At 42.1% G+C, this 22594-nt stretch overlaps 3 protein-coding genes and 1 pseudogene across 3 annotated transcripts; 2 read left to right on the top strand and 2 right to left on the bottom strand.

Annotated features, from left to right (window-relative positions):
- Nucleotides 1–264: 264 nt before the first annotated feature.
- LOC117847971 (uncharacterized) lies at nucleotides 265–4613 on the bottom strand. The gene is made up of 8 exons (XM_072292253.1): nucleotides 4554–4613; nucleotides 3044–3156; nucleotides 2868–2943; nucleotides 2706–2734; nucleotides 2452–2545; nucleotides 2234–2322; nucleotides 1905–2063; nucleotides 265–404 (listed from the first exon to the last, which is right to left on the bottom strand). Exons 1-7 carry the CDS (start codon nucleotides 4611–4613, stop codon nucleotides 1910–1912), a joined length of 615 nt encoding a protein of 204 aa, XP_072148354.1. The 3' UTR covers nucleotides 265–404; nucleotides 1905–1909.
- LOC117850542 (uncharacterized) lies at nucleotides 4310–7484 on the top strand. Its single transcript, XM_034732392.2, has 6 exons — nucleotides 4310–4699; nucleotides 5220–5504; nucleotides 5740–5806; nucleotides 6274–6338; nucleotides 6865–7075; nucleotides 7152–7484. The coding sequence occupies exons 2-5, from the start codon at nucleotides 5262–5264 to the stop codon at nucleotides 7072–7074; spliced, it is 585 nt and encodes a 194-aa protein (XP_034588283.1). The 5' UTR covers nucleotides 4310–4699; nucleotides 5220–5261; the 3' UTR covers nucleotide 7075; nucleotides 7152–7484.
- Nucleotides 7485–7747: 263 nt separating this feature from the next.
- On the bottom strand, nucleotides 7748–9837 carry LOC117847973 (cyclin-C1-1-like; annotated as a pseudogene).
- A 226-nt stretch (nucleotides 9838–10063) lies between these two features.
- LOC117850782 (soluble inorganic pyrophosphatase) lies at nucleotides 10064–13898 on the top strand. The gene is made up of 9 exons (XM_034732648.2): nucleotides 10064–10205; nucleotides 10845–10981; nucleotides 11063–11091; nucleotides 12341–12406; nucleotides 12661–12768; nucleotides 13092–13157; nucleotides 13249–13369; nucleotides 13470–13551; nucleotides 13679–13898. Exons 2-9 carry the CDS (start codon nucleotides 10846–10848, stop codon nucleotides 13719–13721), a joined length of 651 nt encoding a protein of 216 aa, XP_034588539.1. The 5' UTR covers nucleotides 10064–10205; nucleotide 10845; the 3' UTR covers nucleotides 13722–13898.
- The last annotated feature ends 8696 nt before the right edge of the window (nucleotides 13899–22594 follow it).

Raw genomic sequence — 22594 nt, forward strand, 5'->3', positions numbered from 1 at the left:
GGAATTTCCGAAGATGTTAAAGTATGGATTTTTCGACGTTCTCATAATCCACCAATTTGTTGTAGAGTCCAGATTCTACAGAGGTGTGTGAAACCATGTCCAGTCTTTGCTTCTTGTTTACTTCTGATGATTTTGTTTCTGAGGCTGCACCAGGGACCTTTGGATTTCCAACAGCAACGAATGCTACTCTCTTCCTAGTCTCATGCTTGAGGTTCTGGTGTGGAACTGAATGCATGCAAGTATTAAGCGTGTCAGGAACTGAACAAGCACCACTTTCCTTTTCCAGTTGCCTCCCACTCTGAGAACCTCCAGCACCACTGCAATGGTTCATTTTGTCCGGTTGCTCAGCCAGAGCAGCGTCTGCCTGTTTGGCTGGCAGGTTGTTTCTTCAAGGTTTAGTGTATCTGAAAAAATGGCCACAAATAGGGCAATGGAGTTAACAAGAATGCTTTTGAAGTTAGACACCATGAAGTGATAAAAAAGAACCGAGCCTGTTTAGTTGAATGCGTAACAAACAATTTGATACTGAAAATTATACTTGTGTTTGGTTCCCTAAATAACAATTGACTACTAGTGGTAACCTGAAAGGTGTCTTACAATTATCTAAAGGACTAATCAAGCGTTGCATCATAGCTGTAATACGGAAAACCTGGTTATTGAAAACCAGCACCTTATTAGCTATCATTCAGCTAGGCTATCTGATCTTAGTATTGCAGACATGTCAGCCATGCTATTGGCCATATCGCTATAAATCATGCCAACATGTTCAATGGTAACTGTTCACCAACAAAAAGTTCTAATGTGGCATACTTCCAAAGATTGATGGATAACCCAAAATGCCAGTTTCAAGTAGCCCTGTTCATCGGTTTGAAAAAACCGGCTGCTAACTCAGTAGATGAAGGTTAGAATGTATGTCAGCATTTTATTGTTCTGTGCCTTTCCTGTTGTTATCTTTAATAGTTTAGAGTAATTATGCTATCTAAATTTCTTTTCCCTGTTTTCCTCAGATTCGACTGACTTGGAAGCATAATATTTTCATTCAAGTATGTCAAAAATTCATGGTGTTGCCAAACCAAAGGCTGCAACATCTGGCTTGGTCTATCAGTTTGACGTTTTCTTGGATCTCATTTTAATGTTAATCACGAGCTGTTCGGCCAATGCATTTCTTTTTTGCTTTTTCTTTATTCATGTTAGTGTATAGCTGCAGTTGAAAGGCAGCTGCCCTAGTCTTCCTGCACAGGCATATGTATTTTAGAGAATTTCTACAGAATTTGTACCATTTTAGGCAATGGAATTCCAGATGTTTTTGGAGAGCTCAAAGCCAGGTTCATAACTTGGAATTTCTTCATAAATTATATTTGTCAAAAACAACTGATATATTACATATTTACATAGCTTCGATTTTGTACGTTCCTTGTGTGTAGCCAATAGTACGCGCTTGATTAATTCGACACGTGCAGAGTTAGCAGTACCAGCATTGTGTGGTCACTCTACATCTCCAGAACTAAACCAACGTAAATCCATTCAAACCAGCCAGCCCAGCCCGCACCGGCGGTACTTCCCACCAGTTAGCAACCCGTACAAAACCAGTCCCACCCAGACCAGCAAGCTCCCTCCTGGTTTAGTTTAGAAACAAACCAGAAACCTAGGAAACCGGACCATGAACAGGGCTAGTTTCAAGTGCCTTGGTAGCTAGCATGGGAACAAGCAGCATGATAAATTATCCTTAAATAATTCAATTTTATACATTTGATTTCAGCTATGTTTTTCACAATGTAATGATGTTACTAAGGTGCTTGATACAAACTCAGTGCCCATTCAGAAAGCAAGCATCAAACAATGCAACTAAGAATTCAGGATCTTCATATATTTATCATGAATAATAGAAAATAAAGCATTTCAACCTTCACTAACGAGTGGAAGATTCAGGACCACAGGGCTTCTGATCCTCAACTTGTGTTTCCTGACAGCTATCTTTCATCTTTTCATGCAAAACAAATTTATCTTTCACCCATATACACTCCAGAATTGTACAAGCATCATTCATAGAGGGGTAGTATTCTCTGAAAGCATGTGGGAATAACCGAAGGTAAATGAGGCAAAGTTATTCAGTGAAATCATTATATCTTCCAGAAAGATCAGCTTGTGTGAGAGTGAAAACACAGGCTTAGACAGTAGAGTTTCTCCATGGTATACAAAATTACATAATTGCTAGTGTGGAAGCAAAACAGACCTGCACTCCACCGATGCTAATCTTAACAGCCTGCTTCCTATCAGTAAGATCTGTAACCTTATTATATAATGAAACAACATCAATAACATCTGTGAAGCAAGTACCAGAGGGTCAGAGGCTACGGCAAAAGCTTTTCTAAGGAAAAGAGAAAGAATAACAATATCAGTCAGCATGTGGTTCCAAGGTGAAATTCAAGAGAAAGAAATTGTAACTCTCACCTGTTGGATCAGGACCCTTATTCGTGCAAGCAAAGAAAACACCGCGGTACAAAGATCGATGAAGAATGATCTAGCAAGTAAAAATGTTATCTGACTGTAGTGTAGGTTAAGGAACTTTGGATATGTTTCAACCATAAAGGTAGGGTGGAAATTTATATCTGCTTTGTTTTATGAGGCTAAGCCAATGATAAGGCATGACTCACTTATCGGTAAGCCTAGAACAAGTGGACATGAGAACAGAAAACAAAGGATACATTGCTGCCTTCATGACAGGTTCAGCCATCTGCACAGGACGCAGAAGTTTTTCACTGAGATTTGATATGATACAAAGTTGGGCAGAGTATGAAATCTCTCTTCCAGGCTACAGATAAGTCATGATCACAAGAGCATCAATGCTCCACAAACACAAAACACACCTGGGATAACAAGCGGGCAACACCCAAAAGCCTCTCATGATGGCTGTGGTTCGGACCAGGTTTCTTCTTAGTCTGCCTACATCAGAATCCAGAAGAAAGCAAAGTAAGAATAGATCAACTATTCCGACAATAGCAAGTGAAATTTGAAAGCAGCGGAAATGCAATAGCAGACTGACCTGGTCGGGACGAGGATCGTGTTGACCGGCTTGCGGGATGCGAGGACGGGGAACACGGCGTTGAGGACCTGGGCGAGACCGGCGCCGAGTAGCAGCTTCAGGTCCCTCCTCACCTGCACGTGCAGACACACGGGGACAAATCTCCCGTCAGCGCGAGCCACTCGCCAACCTCGGGGTGGGGGTTGTCCTGGTAATCCTTATTAGGAGGATGCGGAGACGCGACGCTCACCTTGAGGAGGTACTCGAAGTATGGATGGCAGCGGATCGGTTTTGGGTTGGGTATCCGCGGGTTTTGGATCCGCGAGTTTTGATTTCGGTTTCTGGTTTTCGCCTATGGTTTTTCGGGTTCGGATATCCGAGTAAAATCACCATTGGACATCATCTTTCGAGCTTTGAGCATACAGTTATGGTCATCGCACGTTACTCCAAGCTTTAGGTCCAGTTCGTTTTCACCAGATTGGTCCGGAATGAGGCCCGTTCCCGGAACAAATCTAGCCCAACGCGAGGCGAGACGCGGAACGAATCGCTGGCAGCGTGCGAGGCGACGAGGCGGCAGCGCGAGGTGGCAGCGCGAGGTGGCAGCGTGGCATATCTTCGACAGCCACCACCACGACGACGGCCGCCGCCTTCTTGTCGGTGAGCCGCTACCTTTTCCTCTTCTCTCCCTCTCGCCCTAGGTTTTTTCCTTCTCGGGTCCTCCGCTCGATCTGGCGCTTGATCTAGGTGGGGGACTGCGGTATTGTGCTGGATCCGTTAGTGATTTGGTTTGCTGGATATGCTCGCGATTAGGTTTGCTGGATATGCTCGTGATTAGGTTTCTTGGTAACCTATCGATGGAGGAGAAGCAGATCCAACAGAACATCCAGATGAGCGTCAACTTCCTTGTGTCCCTTCTGATGAAGTCATGGTCGCATCTTGCGTATTCACAGGACGGCATCGTCGACTCGTCGTTGGTCTTGTACTTGAGTAGGTGGTGATATAGGTCGAAATTGACATGATGGACTGTGATGTTCGGCCTTCCTTTTTACATTTATGGATAGCAGCGGATCGGTTTCAGGTTGGGTATCTGCGAATTTCGGGTCCGTAGGTTTCGATTTCTAGTTTTCGCCCACGATTTTTCGGATTCGAATACCCGAAATTCCGCCAAACGGCGGGTTTTTAACTTCATCCGCGGAGCTCCATCGGGCCCCGAACAAATTCGGCCCACTAAAGGCCCATTAGGAACCCTAGTATCTAACCGCAACAGACACACGCCTCACCCAGGCGAGGCGTCCGCCGTCCGCGTCCAGGCACCCGGCGCACGCCGCAGTCGCACTCGCACCCCCAGTCCGGCTCCGGCAGTTCCCCACCCCGCCGCCGTCGCTCGTCGGCCGACGGCCGTCCCGATTCCCGCGCGGCCTCGCCTCTCCCAGTCTCCCGCACGCGTCCGGCGTCCTGCCGACCGCGAGGCCGCGCCACGCCGCCGGATCCAGTGCCGGCCGCGCCCCGCCGCCGTGCGCCGTCCCGCGACCTCGAGGACGCGCCCCGCCGCCGGATCCACTGCCGGCCGTGCCCCGCCGCCGTGCGCCATCCCGCGACCGCGACTCCGCGAGGCCCCGCCGCCGTGCGCCGTCCCGCGGGGAGGCCGCGCCCCGGCACCCCGCCCGGCGCCCGCAGGTCAGTGGCTCAGGGACGGCAGTGCTGCTTGTTCCTTGTTTTGGTACTTTTTGTCAGTGGCTTGCAATTTTCCATGCTTTAGTTATATCTGCTGCAATGATCCAAAGAAATGGCAACATGCTTTGTGACCAAGTTGGCGTCGTTGTATTGCTATGAATGCTATCTCTGAAATAATTGTAATTTTTGTTGTCCCCGAACTTGTAATTTGAATTGTTACTGTACTAGTATTGTTAAGATTGGTATTGTTGCTGTACTCAAAATCGTTTAAGACTTGTATTGTTACTGTACTGGTACTCAAATTATCCCTGAACTTGTCCCTAAACTTGGTGTTGTATTGCTAGTTTGCTACTGTTATACTATACTGTTATTGATGATAGCTTATGAATAAAATTTATAACATAATAGGGTTGCTCTCATATACTCTGTTGATCCAAAATTGTTGTATAAATTTTATTCATATGTTATCACCAAAGTCGTCTAGATAAGGGATTGTACTAAACCATATGTCCATGAATTTCAGGTTCACTGTGGAGTTGAGGTGAGTATCTTCATCTAAGGTAGCATGAGCACTGTCAGCAGCACAAGGCGTGCGCCGAGGAGACTGTCGCAAGATGGGTCTGCTGATAAAGTAGTGGTGAACTTGGAAGCAAGCTCCCCAGTGGTGGGAAGTTCACTGAGCTTCCCGGTGGCAGGAAGCCGTCGGGGAGTATCAGCCACTGTTGCTGGCGCACAAAACTCACCTATTGATGTGGAAGCCATTGAAGATGAAGTGCAGGCAATATCGCCATCACGAGTACCCCCTCCAGTATGATTCTCTTGAATTGAAAGAACTACTACACTTTTCAATAAGGTCATGTGTGCTACTAATGTAGTAATGCTATGTCAGTGGTTCATTAGTTTGTTTTTTAGGAGCATGTGGCATACCTTTACTAGGCCTTACTGAACTCTTTATGTATTGTGGTTCTTTCTAATGCTTGTTTTTCCTGTTAAATAATACATCATTGGCTAGCACTGATATTGAACCATCTTGTATTCTGCAGAGAAACAGGAGAACCAGGAGGCAACCTGTAACAGTGGTTGACTTGGAGGTAGAGGGTAGCCAGCAAGGTTAGTTTACTAATTATTGTGCCTTTTAGAATCAATCTGCCCATTAAATATTCAGAATTACAGGAGGAATTGTATTTGTTCATCAGTCTAATATCAATTCTTCATTCAGAAACTGTATATTTATCAACAACACAAACAATTTGAGCTTAATGACTACTACAATGTGCCACTAAGATGACTGTATCTCTGATTATACATTAGGACTAACTATTTCAGTAGTGTCACACATCAATATGCTATTCCAGAAGTTACTCATAGTTTTCATATTTCTAATTTCTTAATTGAGTGACTTGTAGATATTGCATATATTTCCATGTTTATTCTGGAACACCTACATGGCTACATGATAAATATCTGACTTCACAATGTCCCCTGTGATTTAACACTCCTGTCTGTAATCATGCAATTATTTATTCAGTCATGGGTGTTTCATATGACAATGCATGTGTCTTCTGATCTTCCTACAGGGAACAAGCGCCAAAGGGTTGTACATTGCCTCTCTCAAAATAGGGGAGAAGGGTCCAGCTTTCAGGTATTTAATTTTATCTGATGGGAGTAACCTTTTTCAGCTCTAAAATCAGCCAGATTTATAACTGAGTACTTTCCAGCTATTTACAATGGCAGTTGGTTTCTGGTTTATGCGCAATCCTAACTTGCACTTTCAGCAATCTTAGAGTTGTGGATCATGTATGTTATCCTTTGACTGGACTAAGAGAGTAACAGTTACCTGTTTTAAATTCCTGTATAATATTCTCCTTGGCCAATCAAGTATCGAAACATAGTTACATATCTACTATGGCATGATATAGGTCTATTCAGAACTTCATATTGTTCTTGACAGCTGCCGGCATTTAATATTCTTTGAAAATCCAGAGTTTGTTACTGTTATATTTATAGTGTCACATTATGCTCTGTAACTCACTGGCTTGCTTATTACATACACTCGAGTATATTTCAAGAATTTCAGTTGAAAGGCTGAGCTTTGTTTGAATTTTGCATACTAATTGTTTCTACATTACGCTTTGCATTGAACTCTGACTATGAATTTCTGCTGACAGGCAAATAAGGAGGTCCCCAAGGAACCAACTTTTACCTGCCCGATATGTTGGAATAAGATGTGGGAGCCCGCCACAACACCTTGTGGCCATATCTTCTGCAACACGTGCATTAAGCAAGCCATCAAGATTCAGAAGAAATGTCCTACGTGCAGGAAGGGCCTGAGAGCAACTAGCGTCCATCGTATTTATCTTCCAAGCACCGCTAGTTAAGGTGAACCCTTTTATCTATCTGATGGCTTATAGTAATTTTGAGGGCAATCAGCTGAACTCCATGTCATCCAATACAGGTCAATTGGCTGTATCAGAAACTTCTGATACAATAAGGATGTGCAATTAGGATCAGAAGTGAACAATAGATGGATATTTCACCCAGTCTGTATCATGTGTAAAAAAATCAAATAAAAATTTATAATAACTGCGTCACCAGGAGCTCATCAGCTCATTGCGACAACTTCCTGACAAGGGAAGTGGATAGCTTCAGTTATACTCATCTCTTGTTGCACCTACAACTTCAGAATATTGTTGTGTTGTATGTATTAGGTAATTGGCATACTTGATTAGTGTAACTGGTATTTGCTTCAATCTGAAATGATAATATTGAGTGCAAAATTTAGCATTTATGGATGTTCTTTTTTTGGCATGTTTGTTCAAAGTGCATTATCTGGCAATGTTTTTGGCTGAAATCAACACATTTGGTGTGCTGCTGCGAAACAACGGCTCAACTACAATGGGCTCCCTGCGTGCAGCACCCCCCCGTGCTGGAGATGTAGAATTTAATTGCCAAAGTATGAGCGTATTGCTCTAGAAAATGTCTAGGCATCAATGCGAACGGAGGGTGTTTTGGTTTCGACCTGTAAAATGGTTAGAAAGACGTAGATACTACTGAACCGGTGTAAAATTCCGTCGCACTTGTGTATGATATCGAAGTCATGAAAACAACAAGAGACGATTACAAGCACAGACAGCATCCCCTACCATGGGATATCAAATTAGGGCTTTGAGTCTAAGAGGTAGTTCGCCAATACATGTTACACACAAAACACGCGCGCGCACTCACGCTCCCGCATGAAATTGTGAGCTTGTTAGTCGCTCATGCTTAGTTTGAAATAGACCATAAATAGCGAAACTGGAACTTAAGACTTTGCCGGTAACTTGTTCAGCACAGGGCTAATCTTATCCTCCGGGAGGCCCCTTTGATGATCGATCTTGTAAGTTTCATAGAAATCCAGAATTTCCAATGAGATATTCTTAACCTGATATTCACCAATAAAAAATAATGGGTGAAGATAGTGAGATAGAAACAGAATCAATCCAAATGATCAATGGAAAAGCTTACAATGTTCATGTCGATGCGGAGTTCTTCAAACCATGAAGTGGTGTCAAGAACACTTGCAATGTATATGCAGGCAAGTGCAATCATATAGGGTGCGTATATGAGAATAAGATCCATCTTGTAAGTATCATTAACGAGGCCCCTGCACATAGCAATAGTCTGGCTTAAGACTCAGCATACAATACATACCCATAACAAGATCATACTGAAATTAATGCTACCAATTCTAGATAAATCAATTTATATCCCTGTGTTGTGTCACTAAAATTACAAAGGAAAAGAAAGAAAACTCTGATGAGACGTATATTTATTTCCATAGCAAAGTTTCACTCTTACTTAAACTAATATATACGCCAAAAAAATCCTGCAAGGAAAAAAGGGTATTTCTCTTGTCTCAGACTAATACTACCTCCAGTCACCTTTATTTGATGTTTCAGACAACAATTTTGGCTTGCATATAGGTTTCGTTTAGCTTGTCTGAAAAATCAACTGAAACTGACCAGAGGGAGGAGTACTCATGAGATAAAATGATTTAAGAAAGTCCAAACTTCCACCACAAAAAAAGAAGAGAAAAGAACAGGACACTGATTGAAATCATAAAGGATGGAAAGCCCTAGCAGAATAGATTTCGAGCCAAGTGCATATTTGCATCTTTTGAACAGTTATGGTGAATTTGCCAATGAGAAGCATAACTGCATGTTCGCTACCGGAAGCTATGGTCAACGACCAATCCTGCCATTGGACTGCAGGATTCCATTAACGTTGTTCTTCGGAAGAAGATGCCCTCCTCCTCCTCACTCCTCACCTTCGTTGCCTCAAAGAAGATTGGAGGGAGGGCCTGAATGCAAAGCCAATTGGATGTCGAGATGGTGGGCCAAGTGAAGGTGATGAATCGAGTCTTAGACCAGTGGGGAGCTCAATTGGGTGGGAGAGCAGGTGGCAGCAGGCCATGGCCCATGGAGGAAAGGGTGGAGTGGAGGAGCTGATTGGCCTGGTGAGAAGATAAGGTTGGCAAAGGGCATTTTCATCCTTTTTGTCTCACTTATGTTAACCTTTTTATTTCATAAATTAATTTTGCTCTCAAAACAAAAGGGTTCTGGTCAAAGAGACTGAGAAGTAGCAAATGGAAGACACTGAGGCCAGTTTTGGTGGCAACTTTGCAACATGTTGTTTTATATAGCAAATTCAAGCTAGAGGGTTAGAGTAGTGGCAAATATGCAATTTGACCAAACATTTATTCCTTAATTGTTGACCCAGAATCATGTCATTCATAAAAAGCAGTGCTCACCAGGCAAATTGTCTCAGATCGGTTATGCCAGCATCCTGCAATAACCTGCACAAAAGGACATACATCTACTTGGAGTTCCGCCAGACCAAAGAGCTGAAAGCTAGGGAGATGGAGAAGGCAAGTTGCATGAAAACACCAGCAATGTCATTGGAAATAGAATCTTACTGTAAGAGAGGACGATATGGATGGAAAACAACCAAATAATAATCGAGTGCTTCATTTCCATTTCAAGAATATCCTTAATTTCAAACCGGTACTTATCATCGGAACCAGCACCTTGAAGAGAAACAGAAACAGTTGTTTGGTGCAGTTTTTCCAAGTAAATATGTCCACAAGTATAGTAATAGGACATACCGCACATCTTTTCATCTTTTGTTTGTAGCCAAGAAAATTGAACAACAAAAACTCAGAAACACTGAAAAAAAGAGAGAAGGGAATAAAAGGAAGAACTCAAAATGCATAGATCTAAGCCCGGCCCAAAAATGGCCCATCTAGTCCAAGCCCGTTGACTGCCATGAGCGGGCCTGGGTAGCAGGCTGAGCGAGCACAGAAAAGCTGGAAAAAAAAAGACACGGCCCCCTAAAAAATAAGGATGGGGCTGATTTGCTAAAAATAAGGATGGGGTTAAGTGCAAAATGGTCCTTGCATCCACACCTGCGCCTCTCCATCCGCCCCGCCCGCCGCTCGCTCGTCGTCTCGGAGCGAAGATCCGGTACTCAGGTGAGATGATCCCTTCTCCGATCCCAGCTTTTCCGATCGATTCAATCAACCCTTGGTATCTCACTGCCTGTAATCCATCCGGCCTTGCCTGTCCGCGCCCGCCGCTACTAAAGCCTTGCCAATCTTTCCCCATTCAATCGCGCCTACCGATTCAAGGTGCTCGATTGCTCTGCCTATACTTTTAGTAGGCGTGATACTTTGAATCGATTGGCCGCGTGTTCTTATTGCCACGGGGAAGTGTTTTCTTAGGGATTCAGTGGACGATTTACTCGAGACCAGCGCCGCTCGCGACCCCGACCAGATCAGGCTTCGAACCTCCACCTCATCCACTGTTTCGTTCTGCGCTTTTTTTTTTTTCCTTTTGAAAGACCCCTCTGCGTTACTAGCTGATCGAGGAACGGTAGATTTTTGCCTGCCTAGACCTGCTAGTGGGTGGCCTCATGAATCAAACCTGTGATTTGGTGGCTGCTGATGGGATTTTTGTATTCGTTATAGCAATTCCCGGGGTTTGATTTCCTCGGCTCTTGTTTACTTCGGTGGAAATGATTTGTGAAACTTGCTCCTATATTTTTCTCGGTGAAAACACATACGGATCTTGCGCTGGATAGATTTTTTATTCGTGGCTCCTTTCCGTTGCAGGATGAGTGAAGAGGATAAGACTGCTGCTGCTGCTGCTGCTGAGCAGCCGAAGCGAGCCCCTAAACTCAATGAAAGGATCCTCTCTTCTCTGTCCAGGAGATCAGTAGCTGCTCATCCATGGCATGATCTTGAGATCGGTGCGCGGCTTGACTATCCTTTTCAAGCGTTCCTAGCGCCTTGATCAAGCAAGCATATGCTAAATGAATTTGGTTATGCAGGTCCTGGGGCTCCTGCTGTCTTCAATGTTGTAAGTATCATCATTGCCTTCTGAATGTTTCGCAAGTTATTAAATGCTTGCAGCTATAATGATGTTTTTGTATCGCTTTCCGACCACTCAAGTCTCGCTCGCCTCATCTTTGTATCATGTCTAAATTAGACTGAAATGGTTGGCAACCACAATCTGCATGCAGCCGTCGTACTCCCTTATTTACATTGAGTTTACCAAAGCTGTCACCGAATAATTTTTATTGCTTGACTAGCAGAAAGCCACTGTACCGTTAGTGTTGACGATTGTTTTAGTTAATTCTATCATGTAAAAGGCAGTTTCCGCTCTTGATTGTCCTGTTAGCCTGTTAGTGCATTTAATTCTGTCACGCAAAAGGCGGATTCAGATCGCAATTTTGCCATAATGTTGAGCATTTAGTTTAATCAATTTTGTCGTGCAAAAGGTGGGTTTAACTTGTGATTTTGCCGTAATGTTGAACAGTTGGTATAATTAATTCTGTCATGTAGAAGGCAGGTTTGACTCACGATTTTTCCCTTAGTGCTGCATAGTTATTATAACAATTATTTCTGTCACATAGAAATAATTAATTCTATGGCAATTTTTCCATTACTGTCGAATGATTAGTATAATTAATTCTGTTGTGTAAAAGGTGGATTTGAATTTTATCGAAATTAAGGCAGTAGAAACTGCCATTGTAGGAACTGAATGATTTCCTGATTTTTATTGGTACAATAAATCATCCACCCCCTTGTACGTGGAAGCACTATTATGATATTCACAAAGAAAATCTATTTACCAAACAAGTAGTGTGGATACTCTTTATCATTAACTGTTCCATCATAGAAGTAGATAGACGGATGGGACGGGTAGATTGTATGACTGCCCAAATTTAAGGATACCTCACCCCAACCCTAAAAGTGTATAAGTCTGTATCAATTCCTGTCAAGATGCACATTAGTTACTGCAAATCTTGCGGCTTGGCAGGATTAGTTTTGTTCCAGGTCTAGTTGTATGGTAATGTAGGAACTGCATCTTTCTAGAATTTTTCTATTTGTTTTAAGCTGGATCGCAGCTAGAAGTGGCATTCCGGTAAACTCGCCATCAGTAGCTAGGCCTAGAGTCATGCAAGGAATTTGTCCCCCTCTTTTTTGATTGACGAGCCAATATCTGATTTCTAGTCTTAAAAAAGGAGTGGTTCCTCTGATATCACCCCTAACCCCTTTGCTATCTAGTTCCAGAAGAGTGACTACATCTATACATCACCATGCAGGTTGTTGAGATTACAAAGGGAAGCAAAGTTAAATATGAGCTTGACAAGAAAACTGGACTGATTAAGGTATATGTTCTGTTTTCAAAGTTTTTTGCATCTTGATCATCACTTTCTTTCTCAAGGGCTGTATTGCTTAACATCTAACTTTTGTACTTGTGCAATGAATGGCAATCATCCACCATCATTTTGTACTTTTGTTACTGTGCTACACAATAATTTGTCAGGATTATTGAGTTTTTCACTTATGAAATGTTAGAGTTTATTTTGCATTTTTTTTCGACATCATACTGTAATTTTCTTATTCTGCTACCACCTGATAGGTTGATCGAGTCCTGTACTCATCAGTTGTGTACCCTCACAATTATGGTTTCATTCCGAGGACTCTTTGTGAAGACAACGACCCAATGGATGTTTTGGTCTTAATGCAGGTTAGTTACCTTTTTCCACCTGTTCTGTGTCATGTGGGGACATTTGGGAGGAATGTGAGTGTTCAGTATTACTATGTCCTCTCACCGAGGACAACAAATTTGTTGGTCCTCCGGCTTTCATATTCTCAGACTGCTCAGCTGCTCTATAATTGTGTGATTTCCAGTTGCTTGTACATGAATTGTATGATATCATATAAGCAGTGCCATGATCCTGTGATGATTGTTTGTTCCTTTTTTTTTTATCGTGCCAAGCATGGAAAAGTTACATAGATTATAGCTTGCAGGATTAAAATGTCATGATTGTGTATTCTTATCTCCTGCAGGAGCCTGTTATTCCTGGTTCATTCCTCCGGGCAAGAGCCATTGGTCTTATGCCCATGATTGACCAGGTATTTCATGTCTCTTTGAGGTAAAGGGAAAATGAAGAACCTTTCTTCAACCTTTTAGTTTCTAAATATGGATATCTGTTGGTGTTGCCAGGGTGAAAAGGATGACAAGATAATAGCTGTCTGTGCTGATGATCCTGAATACCGTCACTACAATGACATCAGTGAGCTGTCTCCTCACCGCCTGCAAGAGATCAAGCGCTTCTTTGAAGACTGTATCCTGTATAATTCATCTGCTGTTTTGTTACTACATGCTCTAGCATACTTTGCACAATCACATTCACAGGTACAAGCTTCCTTAGCAGTATCTTTCAGACAAGAAAAATGAGAACAAAGAGGTTGCTGTTGACGAATTCTTGCCTGCGACCACTGCTCGAGATGCCATTCAGTACTCCATGTAAGCTCAATTGGACATTAAACCATTGCTATGCTGTTATACAAAAATGTGTTTTTTTTTTGTGCTTGTTGAGTATAAAAAATAGTTTGCAAGTTTGAATGATAAATATTTCTTGATTTGATTGCAGGGATCTGTATGCGCAGTATATTTTGCAAAGCTTGAGGCAGTAGAATGCCAGCAAACTATTTATTGTGGTGTATTGGATTGTGTGATTTTAAGTTGAAGCTTGAGATTGTGTGCGACCATTACAATTGAGAATGATGTCGCTAGCTGTGAATTGTGATTTCCCCTGGACATACATCGTTAATTAAATTATGAATAAACGAAGTTGATAGGTTTACTGTGTCCGATTGATAGTTTCATCCATGTTGGCCTACCCAAGCTAGCTAGCCGTATTCAGGATGTTTGATGTTGTCGTCGTGTTTTCTGAGATGGATCGCTTGCTGAGCTTGGCCTGGATGATGAGCTACAGCGCGTACAAGAAGCAGATGCGAGGCAGAGCTTGGCGTTAAAGTGGGCTGGACATGATGTGCGAATGATATCTTGTTTTATTATTTTCATTGTCAGGTGCTCCCCCTCCCAATCAACTTCCAGCCTGACTCGAGATGAACAAATCCTAGATCCAGCCGAGAAGTAGCATGCATATGAAAGGTTTCACATCCTGAAGTAGCATATATTGTCATGAAGATCGTTCCAGGTACGAGCATTATAATTGAATTAGCAGCCTGCGAATCATTTCCTATATTTTCCCCCCAAAAGGCCAGAACAGATCATTCTTACGCGGGTAGCCTAGCTAGGTGTCAAATTGTGGTAAGCAGTTAAACCGTGAGAAATCGCAGAGATCGTTTCATTTGTTGCAAATATCGCACGCGCATAAATTATTAATTGGAGACACTACTATAGCGTTGGTTCTTGGTTGATCTTTTTGTATTGGCAAAAAAAAAAACTAATATCTGAGCTCTTCAATTTTGATATACTATGCGATATATAGAGACCTATATATCGAACTTCCCGTCTGTCTGGACCCCCTTTTTCGCTTGAACGATCAGAAGCGGCATTTCTTTGGTTGGAGTGGTGCACTTGCTTGTTGGTCGCTATTTTTCGTTCAACTTTTCCCCTGCTCTTTTCATCTTTTCACAGCCAAAGATTCAGTAATAGATGAACGAAGGAACCGGTGATGAAGCAGATCTTTCTAAGAGGAGCGAATGATGACAACCAAAAGCTGCGGCCAGACAAATGAAGTTCCTTGTATTATTGTTTGTCCATGCATGTTAGCATTAGGAATATTTTGTATTTCTTATTATATCAATCGAGGGATAATCAAAGTAACAACCATCAGCACAGAAAAAGCCATACTCTCCATATTGTTTTCCCTTTTGTATATGTTATGATCAATATGACATACGTATGGCCTAGCAAAGTATTTTTTTTCAAAAGACCCAGACAGATTCCGGTTTGTATTAATAATAAGGAGGAAGCATTTTACAGCCGCCGAGGGAGACCTGCTCAGTCAGAGGATGAGGCAGCTAGGCAGAGCTCCCTCAAATTTTTTTTAATGTTACAAGATTGTTCTGCTTGGATTTCTTAATTCCATAGAGATATTGCCAAATATGATATTTCATAAGCATCCCCACATCTAGTATTACATTAGCAAGGGACATGAATTGTAAGCACTTCCACAACAATAAAAAAAATCAAATATGAAGAGCAAGGGGTTAGTAGAGGTGACATTCTTGGCTCACACAAGATTAGAATTGCAGAATGGTGATTTAGTCCTAATATAATAGCCTTCTTAGTGAACAGCATTACCATGTAGCAATGCATTTCGTAGCATCATTAATTATTTGTACAGAGAGTTTACAGGACTCAATGCTAATCTACTAGGACTATCTAGTAGCCAGATTATTGTAGAGAACTTTGAGGATGCCACCCCAAAACTGATCAAAATAATGAAAGACCTTGTTCGACTTCTAATGTTGTTGTTTTCTTGTAGCATTATGAAAGAGAGCTTTGTTATTGCTTTTAAAGTACCGGTGGTACTTGCTTAAAAAAAATAGAATTTAAATAGATTTACAGGGTATCATAGTAATTTTCTCACTATTTTTTACTTGGTTCCACAAAATTGGTTTTAACACTTCATGGTACTTCCTTTGTTTTCACCATTCGATTTCGTCGGATGGACGACTCTTATTTTTTCAAGCACTCTAAAATTTCTTTACGACGAAAGAAAGCAAGTGTCATGCTGAAAAAAAATTCCCACATCAGCTAGCCCATGGGGTCAACCATCTCATCGAACGTTGGATATACCGGCGATGATAACGATCGGATCAACTATGGATGTGTTGCGCCTTCCTGTGAACTCGACCTAATCGACCAGAAGTTATGAACTGCTCTTCTTCAATTCAACTGAAACCAAGTAGTATTTCCTAGGAATTCATCTTTGTTCTTGGCTTTAATTTGTCCTAGGAAAGATCTAGTTTTTGTTGCAGATCTAGTAGTGGAGGTGTATATATAGCCAGCATACCGATTTTAGGAGTACACTGTGGTATGCATCATCATATAGACGAGGGATAGTAGTGCGACAACGCACTCTGCTCGATCGTTGAGTGTGTCTCTCTGCCCATTTTTTTTCCCTGGGCCATGAAACTATCTGTTGGACATGGCCCATGGACCATGAGTTTTTGCGCTGTCTTTTTCAATCGAACCTGGCCCATGATGAAAATGAACCTGACACGGTTGATACATGTGAATGGCGCTGCAGTATTTTTGAATCAAGATAAACTTGGCATGCGTTAATGTTAAAATCTGGAAGATCTGCAGGACGGCGACAGCTGAAATTGATCAATGCTTACCAACGCAGGCTAGCATTATTCCAGCGAGGCGCAGTGGAGAAGAGAAACACATCGTCGTCCCCGGCCTCTCTCGCGCGCGCACTCTATATAATTAAACCCCATGCATCTCCCGCCTACCCTACTACTCCGTCTCTCGACTCTCCTAGCCATGGCCGCCGCCGCCGGACTCCATACGGTGGTCTACCAGCGCTGCTTCACACGTCAAGTACGTAAAGATCTCTTTGTTTGGTTGGGGGCCGGTGCGTGTGTGCATGTGTGATGCACAAGCTGCTAATTAATAAGCGTCTTGCTCTTTGTTGGTTGCAGCTTAGGGTTCTGGACGCCAAGATTGCCAGGCTCGAGCTCCAGCTGAACGACGAGATGGAGAAGATCTCGTCTTGCTCTGAGTTGCTGGACGAGATCATCACCAAGCCACACAGCTCTTCTTGTTCTGCGTTGCGGGAGGAGCTCCACAAGGCCCGCGCCAAGCGAGACAAGGTCTACCAAGACTTTCAGCGGAAGAATCAGCAGGAGATCCAGGGGAGCAACAGTGGTGATGGCGGCGGCGCTCCTCCTCCCGCCGAGGACGCCATGAGCAGCAAGTAGCTAGCTAGCGCAGGAATTGAACAACGAGGCGCGCGCGGCGGCTATACCTTTCTAGAATTATTTCTGGATGCTAGCTGCTAATTAATCGAGTGCTCGCTAGTTTTGCCAGAATGTCGTATGATCGATGTTTTGATTTAATTTCTGCATGCCTTCAGATCTCTCATCTCAGCTACAATATATCTGTTCCCTTTGCTTATTATTCGTGATTTCGTGGTATATATGTTTTCTGTGGCATTATTCGTTGTTCCTTCGTGGTAAGATTACCAGATTGCCTTCATTGTTTTAGCTAGGCCAGAATAATGAGTCCTTTTTATCTTCCCTCGAGTAATCGACAAATAAAACTGGTGGTTTCAATCGAGATTCCTCCATGGCCCGGCTGGCTTATACTATGTAGAGACGACATATACTAAACGTCGTTGTTCAGCTGTGTAGATCTAGCTCTTGTTCACATTCTTAAAACTGTTTCTAGCTATAGATGAATGCATGATTGACTGCAAATTCATTTTAACCTTTGAATCAAAGCTTCCAGGAGCTCCTGTCATTAATCAGTGCGGAATCACCGTCGGAAGAAGCTTCCTTTCGTTCTGGGCTGCATGTGTACCGGGAACGCCGGCATGCGTACCTGCACAAAATTTTTGGTAACGTGCATGACGTTTCCAAGCATATGCAAGCTTTTTGTGAATGAGGGTTACGAGAATACAACAACTGTTGTGCAGACTACATCTGAATACATAGTATGTGTTACGAGAATGAAGATAATTAGTAGGCCATCGTGTATATAAAATGACGAGAATTAGGAACAAGTAACTATACCAACGAGATCACAAAAATAACCAAGAAATAGTTACGATAGTCCGAACAGCTCGAGATGAAAGATTAGGATGGAGAGTTACCATATTTTGCATCAACTTGTTAGAGAACCGTTTACTATAATGTTGAGACCTACTTACCATGAAGTGGTGGTCATGCTAATTCGAAAGTTAGGAGTCAAATATGGGATGGGAGTAACCACAATTTGGGGTCCAACGGTTTCGGGGAACCCCATGATCATATACATGTTGACATAATTCTGGGTAAAAATCGTCCTGTAGATCAACTGGACCGAAGATGACGACGAATGGGGGTAGAAAATCCCCAGGCCGATCGCCTGGGCACCTCCAAGCTGATCGGCTTGGGAGGTTCCTTTCCTCCTCCGGTGCTCCGCTTCATGTGGCTTCTCATAGATTCAATCGTCTCTCCATTTTTCCTCCTTGTGGCGGCGGTGGATGATGTTTACGTGGTGTTTTCTCCTCTCTCTCCAACTCTCCTATAACACCCCAGGTATCACGCAGCCCTAGGATGCTACACAACTACACTAAAATGCCAAACTAGAAAATTTTAGCAACATATATGAAATAAGCATAATGCGGAAGCAACAAAAGATAGACTATATATGAAGCGTGATTCTCCAACATGATAACTATACATCTTTAACAAACAAGAAAAAGAATACCCTAACATATCATAAACTTAGACACATCTTAGCATTATGTGGGATAACGTGAAAGTGTGTGTTGTGCAACTAACCCACTTCTCTCCATGCTAGCTTCAAAGGACAACCTGGGGAGGGAAAAACAAGAGTGAGATTGAATAATCTGAGCAAGCGAACTACTTTAACAAGCTATTTAAACAACAGTAGATTAACCAATCATTTGATAAAGTAATAAACATTAACAGCTCCACCAATCTACTTGATATACCAAGAATTAGGCAATCATGGCAAGACAAAACAACATTATTTTGTACAAGAGCTATCATAATAATTAATATAAGATCCATGTAGAACGATGGTTAGCAGCCCGCAAAGAAAGCCATAGCATATAGGTCTCCATAAAACTAAAAGTAAAGCTAGCATAAGTGCAGAACATATACCGTAACAAAAAAAAAATGAAATATCATTTGCAATGTAATTGAAGTTCCTTGGAATGCAAGGTAACAACACACATAATATCTCCATAATCACACAAGCCATATCACACACATGACCACCAAGAGGAACCCCTTACCATATTTGCTTCAATGTAACTATGTCAATCCAATATCCAAAAAATAGGTAAAACAAAGCATGTGCATGCAAAAGCCCACATATCGTGTATCTAAAATTCCATATGCCATACCGCGGTGCATGTCAATAGAAGGGCATAATTTACCATAGTATATTCACATTTTGTAACTTCATCACATCCAACATTCAAACCATCCTGAAATGAATATCAATGCACATGAAACTCCTGCCTTCATACCCATAAAGGTATGAAGCTGCATCGTTATACCAATTAGACGATGCTTTATGCGTATGCATATGAACTCCTGCCTTCATACCCAACAAGGTATGAAGCTGCATCGTTATACCTAATAAATGATGTTGTACCGATACGATCGCAATCATAGATTCGCAACATAACTCCAAATGCCATGCAATGCAATGAAATACAATGCCACAAGATAAATACCATCTCCCAAAATTCAAATACCACATAGTCCATAATGATAAGAGAATAAGCCATGATAATATATACAAAGAGATGCACAAAGAGCTTATTTGATATAAATAGTATCAACCATAATTGAAAGATAGAATCTCATGTGTCACACCCAGTTTCTGAATAAAACCGAATGCATCGCATATGTGTGCCAGGATCCGTTCTCACACATATGTTGACGTCATCAGTGAATACATCAAAGACAGTGTTCAAAAACGTACATAAACCAGTAGGAACTTTATTACACTCAGCGTGATAGACATGAAGGTCTTTAATCGTTCACCGATAACTTAAACGCGCACACACACAGCGCAGCTTCTCCACAGGCTTGACTGGTGAATGCCTACCTAGAACTCCTCGAAGTCGTCGAAGAACTCCACGTCATCACAAGCTTCTGAACAACGTTTGGGCAAGGGTGAGTACTCTTATGGTTGGTACTCAGCAAGTGGGGGAAACATGCAAGGCTCACAAGGAATGGCTCAAGGCTTGAAGCGGTTAGCATTTTAGTTGGTCAAATTTTATTAGCAGCACCTAATTACTAGATGTAAGTTTATACCAACCCAATTAAGCATAAAGCATTAGAATTAACCCAAAGGTAAAGGTAACATGGTTTATTCTCATCTTTAAGTTCAATTATCATGTGAGGGTCCAAGCCGCTCATAACCATGAGCACGGCTGATATATCAGTTTTCACTTTGCAGAGGTTGTACACTTTACCCACAACTCGTGTTCCCCCATGTCGCCCGGGTTTGCAAAGCCCTTAAACACTTCCTTTGGTGAGTGGCTGGGGGGTCCACTCCGAAGCCTTTACAAAGACACGCAGGTAACTGGTAGCCCGCTAGAGTTTCAGTAGCGATGTAGACCACAACCCGTTAATGAGACAGCACCTTAGCGAAGGCTACTGCTCCGGATCGTGCACCCAACATCTTCCCCCTCCTTGCCCTTTCGATAAGGCCACCAGCTAACCACATGCCTAATTATTCAACTAAGATCAGAGCCATGTGATGTTGTGGTTGTACTGTTTTCTTGGGTGGTTCTCCATGTTCCGATTAAAACAAGTGTTCTTGCAATTAAACAGGTATAGCAACATAAATAAAACATGATTAACATTCTTCTCATTATTAAGGCATTACCAACCCAAATTAAGCGACTAGCAAGTCTACCCAACATGATTAAACAAGTTCATACAAGGAAACAGGATTAAAAGCTAGGTAAGTCCTTAATAGGCATTCCCGTCAAATTTATGCACATATAAGAAATAAATAAAGTGTTTAATCATGATATTATTGGGACAAAAAGAATATGTAGGGGGAGAAGGCCACTTGCCTTCCTCGGCAAACTGGGGGTACTCCTCTTCGAACGGTGGCTGCTCCTGAACTTGCTCCTTCGCGAACGTCACGTCGTCACCGGATCAGAGAGCTTCTCATCGAGGTATATTGTCTGACAATTTTTTTGTCCGTTATTACTTACTGGATATCAAGAAAAAAGTGTTCATTCAGATCACTAGGCATCCAGTGACACTTCCCAATTTTAAATACATCATATTAGTGGTATAATTAATTTTTTGCCAGATTAATCAGTGAAAAAATGGATTATACCATACATAACAGTGCCAGATAGTTAAGTCTAATTTAGTATTTTTTTAGGGGATGTGGCTTCCTTGGCAAATGCAGGGGAGACTTCAATTTGACCACCAGCTTCCAGTATTCTGGAGATTTTGCTGCCACAGATGGGTAGTAGAATAGATGCTCCACACATGCTGCTACTGCACTGCAGATGCTGTCTGCAGTGGCATCTAAGAATCCCAACCAAAGTGATAATGATGACTGAATGTATGCTGCAAACTGTGCCTCAGTTTAGGTCCTGAGCTGTTCTTTACCCAACAAAGAAGTACACTGGCTTTGATTGGTCTTCAATCCTGATGTCTGGTGTCAACAAATACAAAGGCCTACTGTCTTTTTTGTAGTACCTTTGATTTGTTTGGTTTCGACAGACAAATTTATTTCTGTTCTATGCACACAAAAAACTCGATAAGGGTGCTATGCTTAGTCTCATTTTGCTATTTCCTATTCGTGTTTCCATTGCGGTAAATCCACTGTATAAATTCTCGTACATGTCTGAAGGCACTGTCGTGGTTATGGTATATTGGATTCTAATAAATTAGGCATTATAATGATTCATGCAGAGTATTGTCCCCAATTAAAATATGAATTACTTATTCAGAAATAACCCTGTTATTATAGTAATTGGTTCCCCACAATAGCTTGACGTCTAAATGTCGTAACTTCCTATTCTAATTATCATCTCACGGCATTTGAATTATCGTAACGATTTTACTGTATACTAGTGAGGTGTCCAATGTGTTTGATGTTCTAAGCTCATCTACCGTAATTTCCTGGATATTTACCATTCCTGGGTTACGCACTCTCATTCTAGTATTCTGGTAACACATGCACGTGTAAACTAAACCATGTGTTACCTTTACCCGTATCCACTAGCTTACATGCAAGCCCTAATGTACCTGAACTCAATTTCCCGAAATCAGCGTGAACTAATTATCATTCATTTCCCATTAATGACCGTGGCTACCAGCCACCAGAGTTGCAGCGCGGCTCGGCTCACGTGGTTGGCTCAGCGGTGACGCCCCAAAATTACGCAGCAGCACCGCACGGGACCCTGGCTCGCTGGATCGTGGGTCCGGTGGCATGGCTACAGAATAAGCTATTCTATGATCGACCACAAAATATACTCACCCTCTCTCTATATATATCAACTATAGTTGCAGTCATTTATTTTTTTTAGGGAGGTAACAGAGGCAATTATCAGTACCTTCCGTTCAGGTAACAGGTACTATAGCACTATACTAAAGAAAGAAAGAATATGTAATCATTATGGCATATGTGATTTCTTTAGATATGGCACACGTCTCTTGTGTGCTTATACATAAGCAATTCAAAATTCTGCGAGGCCAACATCATTTCAGATCATAATATGAACATGAGGGACAAATGCGGAGCCTTAATGCTTATGTTGTCCCTATTTGCATTCCTTGCACAATGTAAGTACTCTGCCTTTGAATTTGTT

This window comes from Setaria viridis, chromosome 3, assembly GCF_005286985.2.
Source record: "Setaria viridis chromosome 3, Setaria_viridis_v4.0, whole genome shotgun sequence".
Lineage (NCBI taxonomy): Eukaryota > Viridiplantae > Streptophyta > Magnoliopsida > Poales > Poaceae > Setaria > Setaria viridis.

Excerpts from the sequence above, each read along its gene's own strand:
- LOC117847971 (XM_072292253.1), bottom strand. The coding sequence starts at position 4,613 with ATGGCGCACGGCGGCGGGGCACGGCCGGCAGTGGATCCGGCGGCGGGG. Across the intron at positions 2,546-2,705 it reads CCTGTCATGAAGGCAGCAAT|TCAGATAACATTTTTACTTG; the intron begins GTATCCTTTGTT and ends CCTACACTACAG. Across the intron at positions 2,323-2,451 it reads TAAGGGTCCTGATCCAACAG|ATGTTATTGATGTTGTTTCA; the intron begins GTGAGAGTTACA and ends CTTGCTTCACAG.
- LOC117850542 (XM_034732392.2), top strand. The coding sequence starts at position 5,262 with ATGAGCACTGTCAGCAGCACAAGGCGTGCGCCGAGGAGACTGTCGCAA. Across the intron at positions 5,505-5,739 it reads CATCACGAGTACCCCCTCCA|AGAAACAGGAGAACCAGGAG; the intron begins GTATGATTCTCT and ends TGTATTCTGCAG. Across the intron at positions 6,339-6,864 it reads GAGAAGGGTCCAGCTTTCAG|GCAAATAAGGAGGTCCCCAA; the intron begins GTATTTAATTTT and ends TTCTGCTGACAG.
- LOC117850782 (XM_034732648.2), top strand. The coding sequence starts at position 10,846 with ATGAGTGAAGAGGATAAGACTGCTGCTGCTGCTGCTGCTGAGCAGCCG. Across the intron at positions 13,158-13,248 it reads TTATGCCCATGATTGACCAG|GGTGAAAAGGATGACAAGAT; the intron begins GTATTTCATGTC and ends TGGTGTTGCCAG. Across the intron at positions 13,552-13,678 it reads GATGCCATTCAGTACTCCAT|GGATCTGTATGCGCAGTATA; the intron begins GTAAGCTCAATT and ends ATTTGATTGCAG.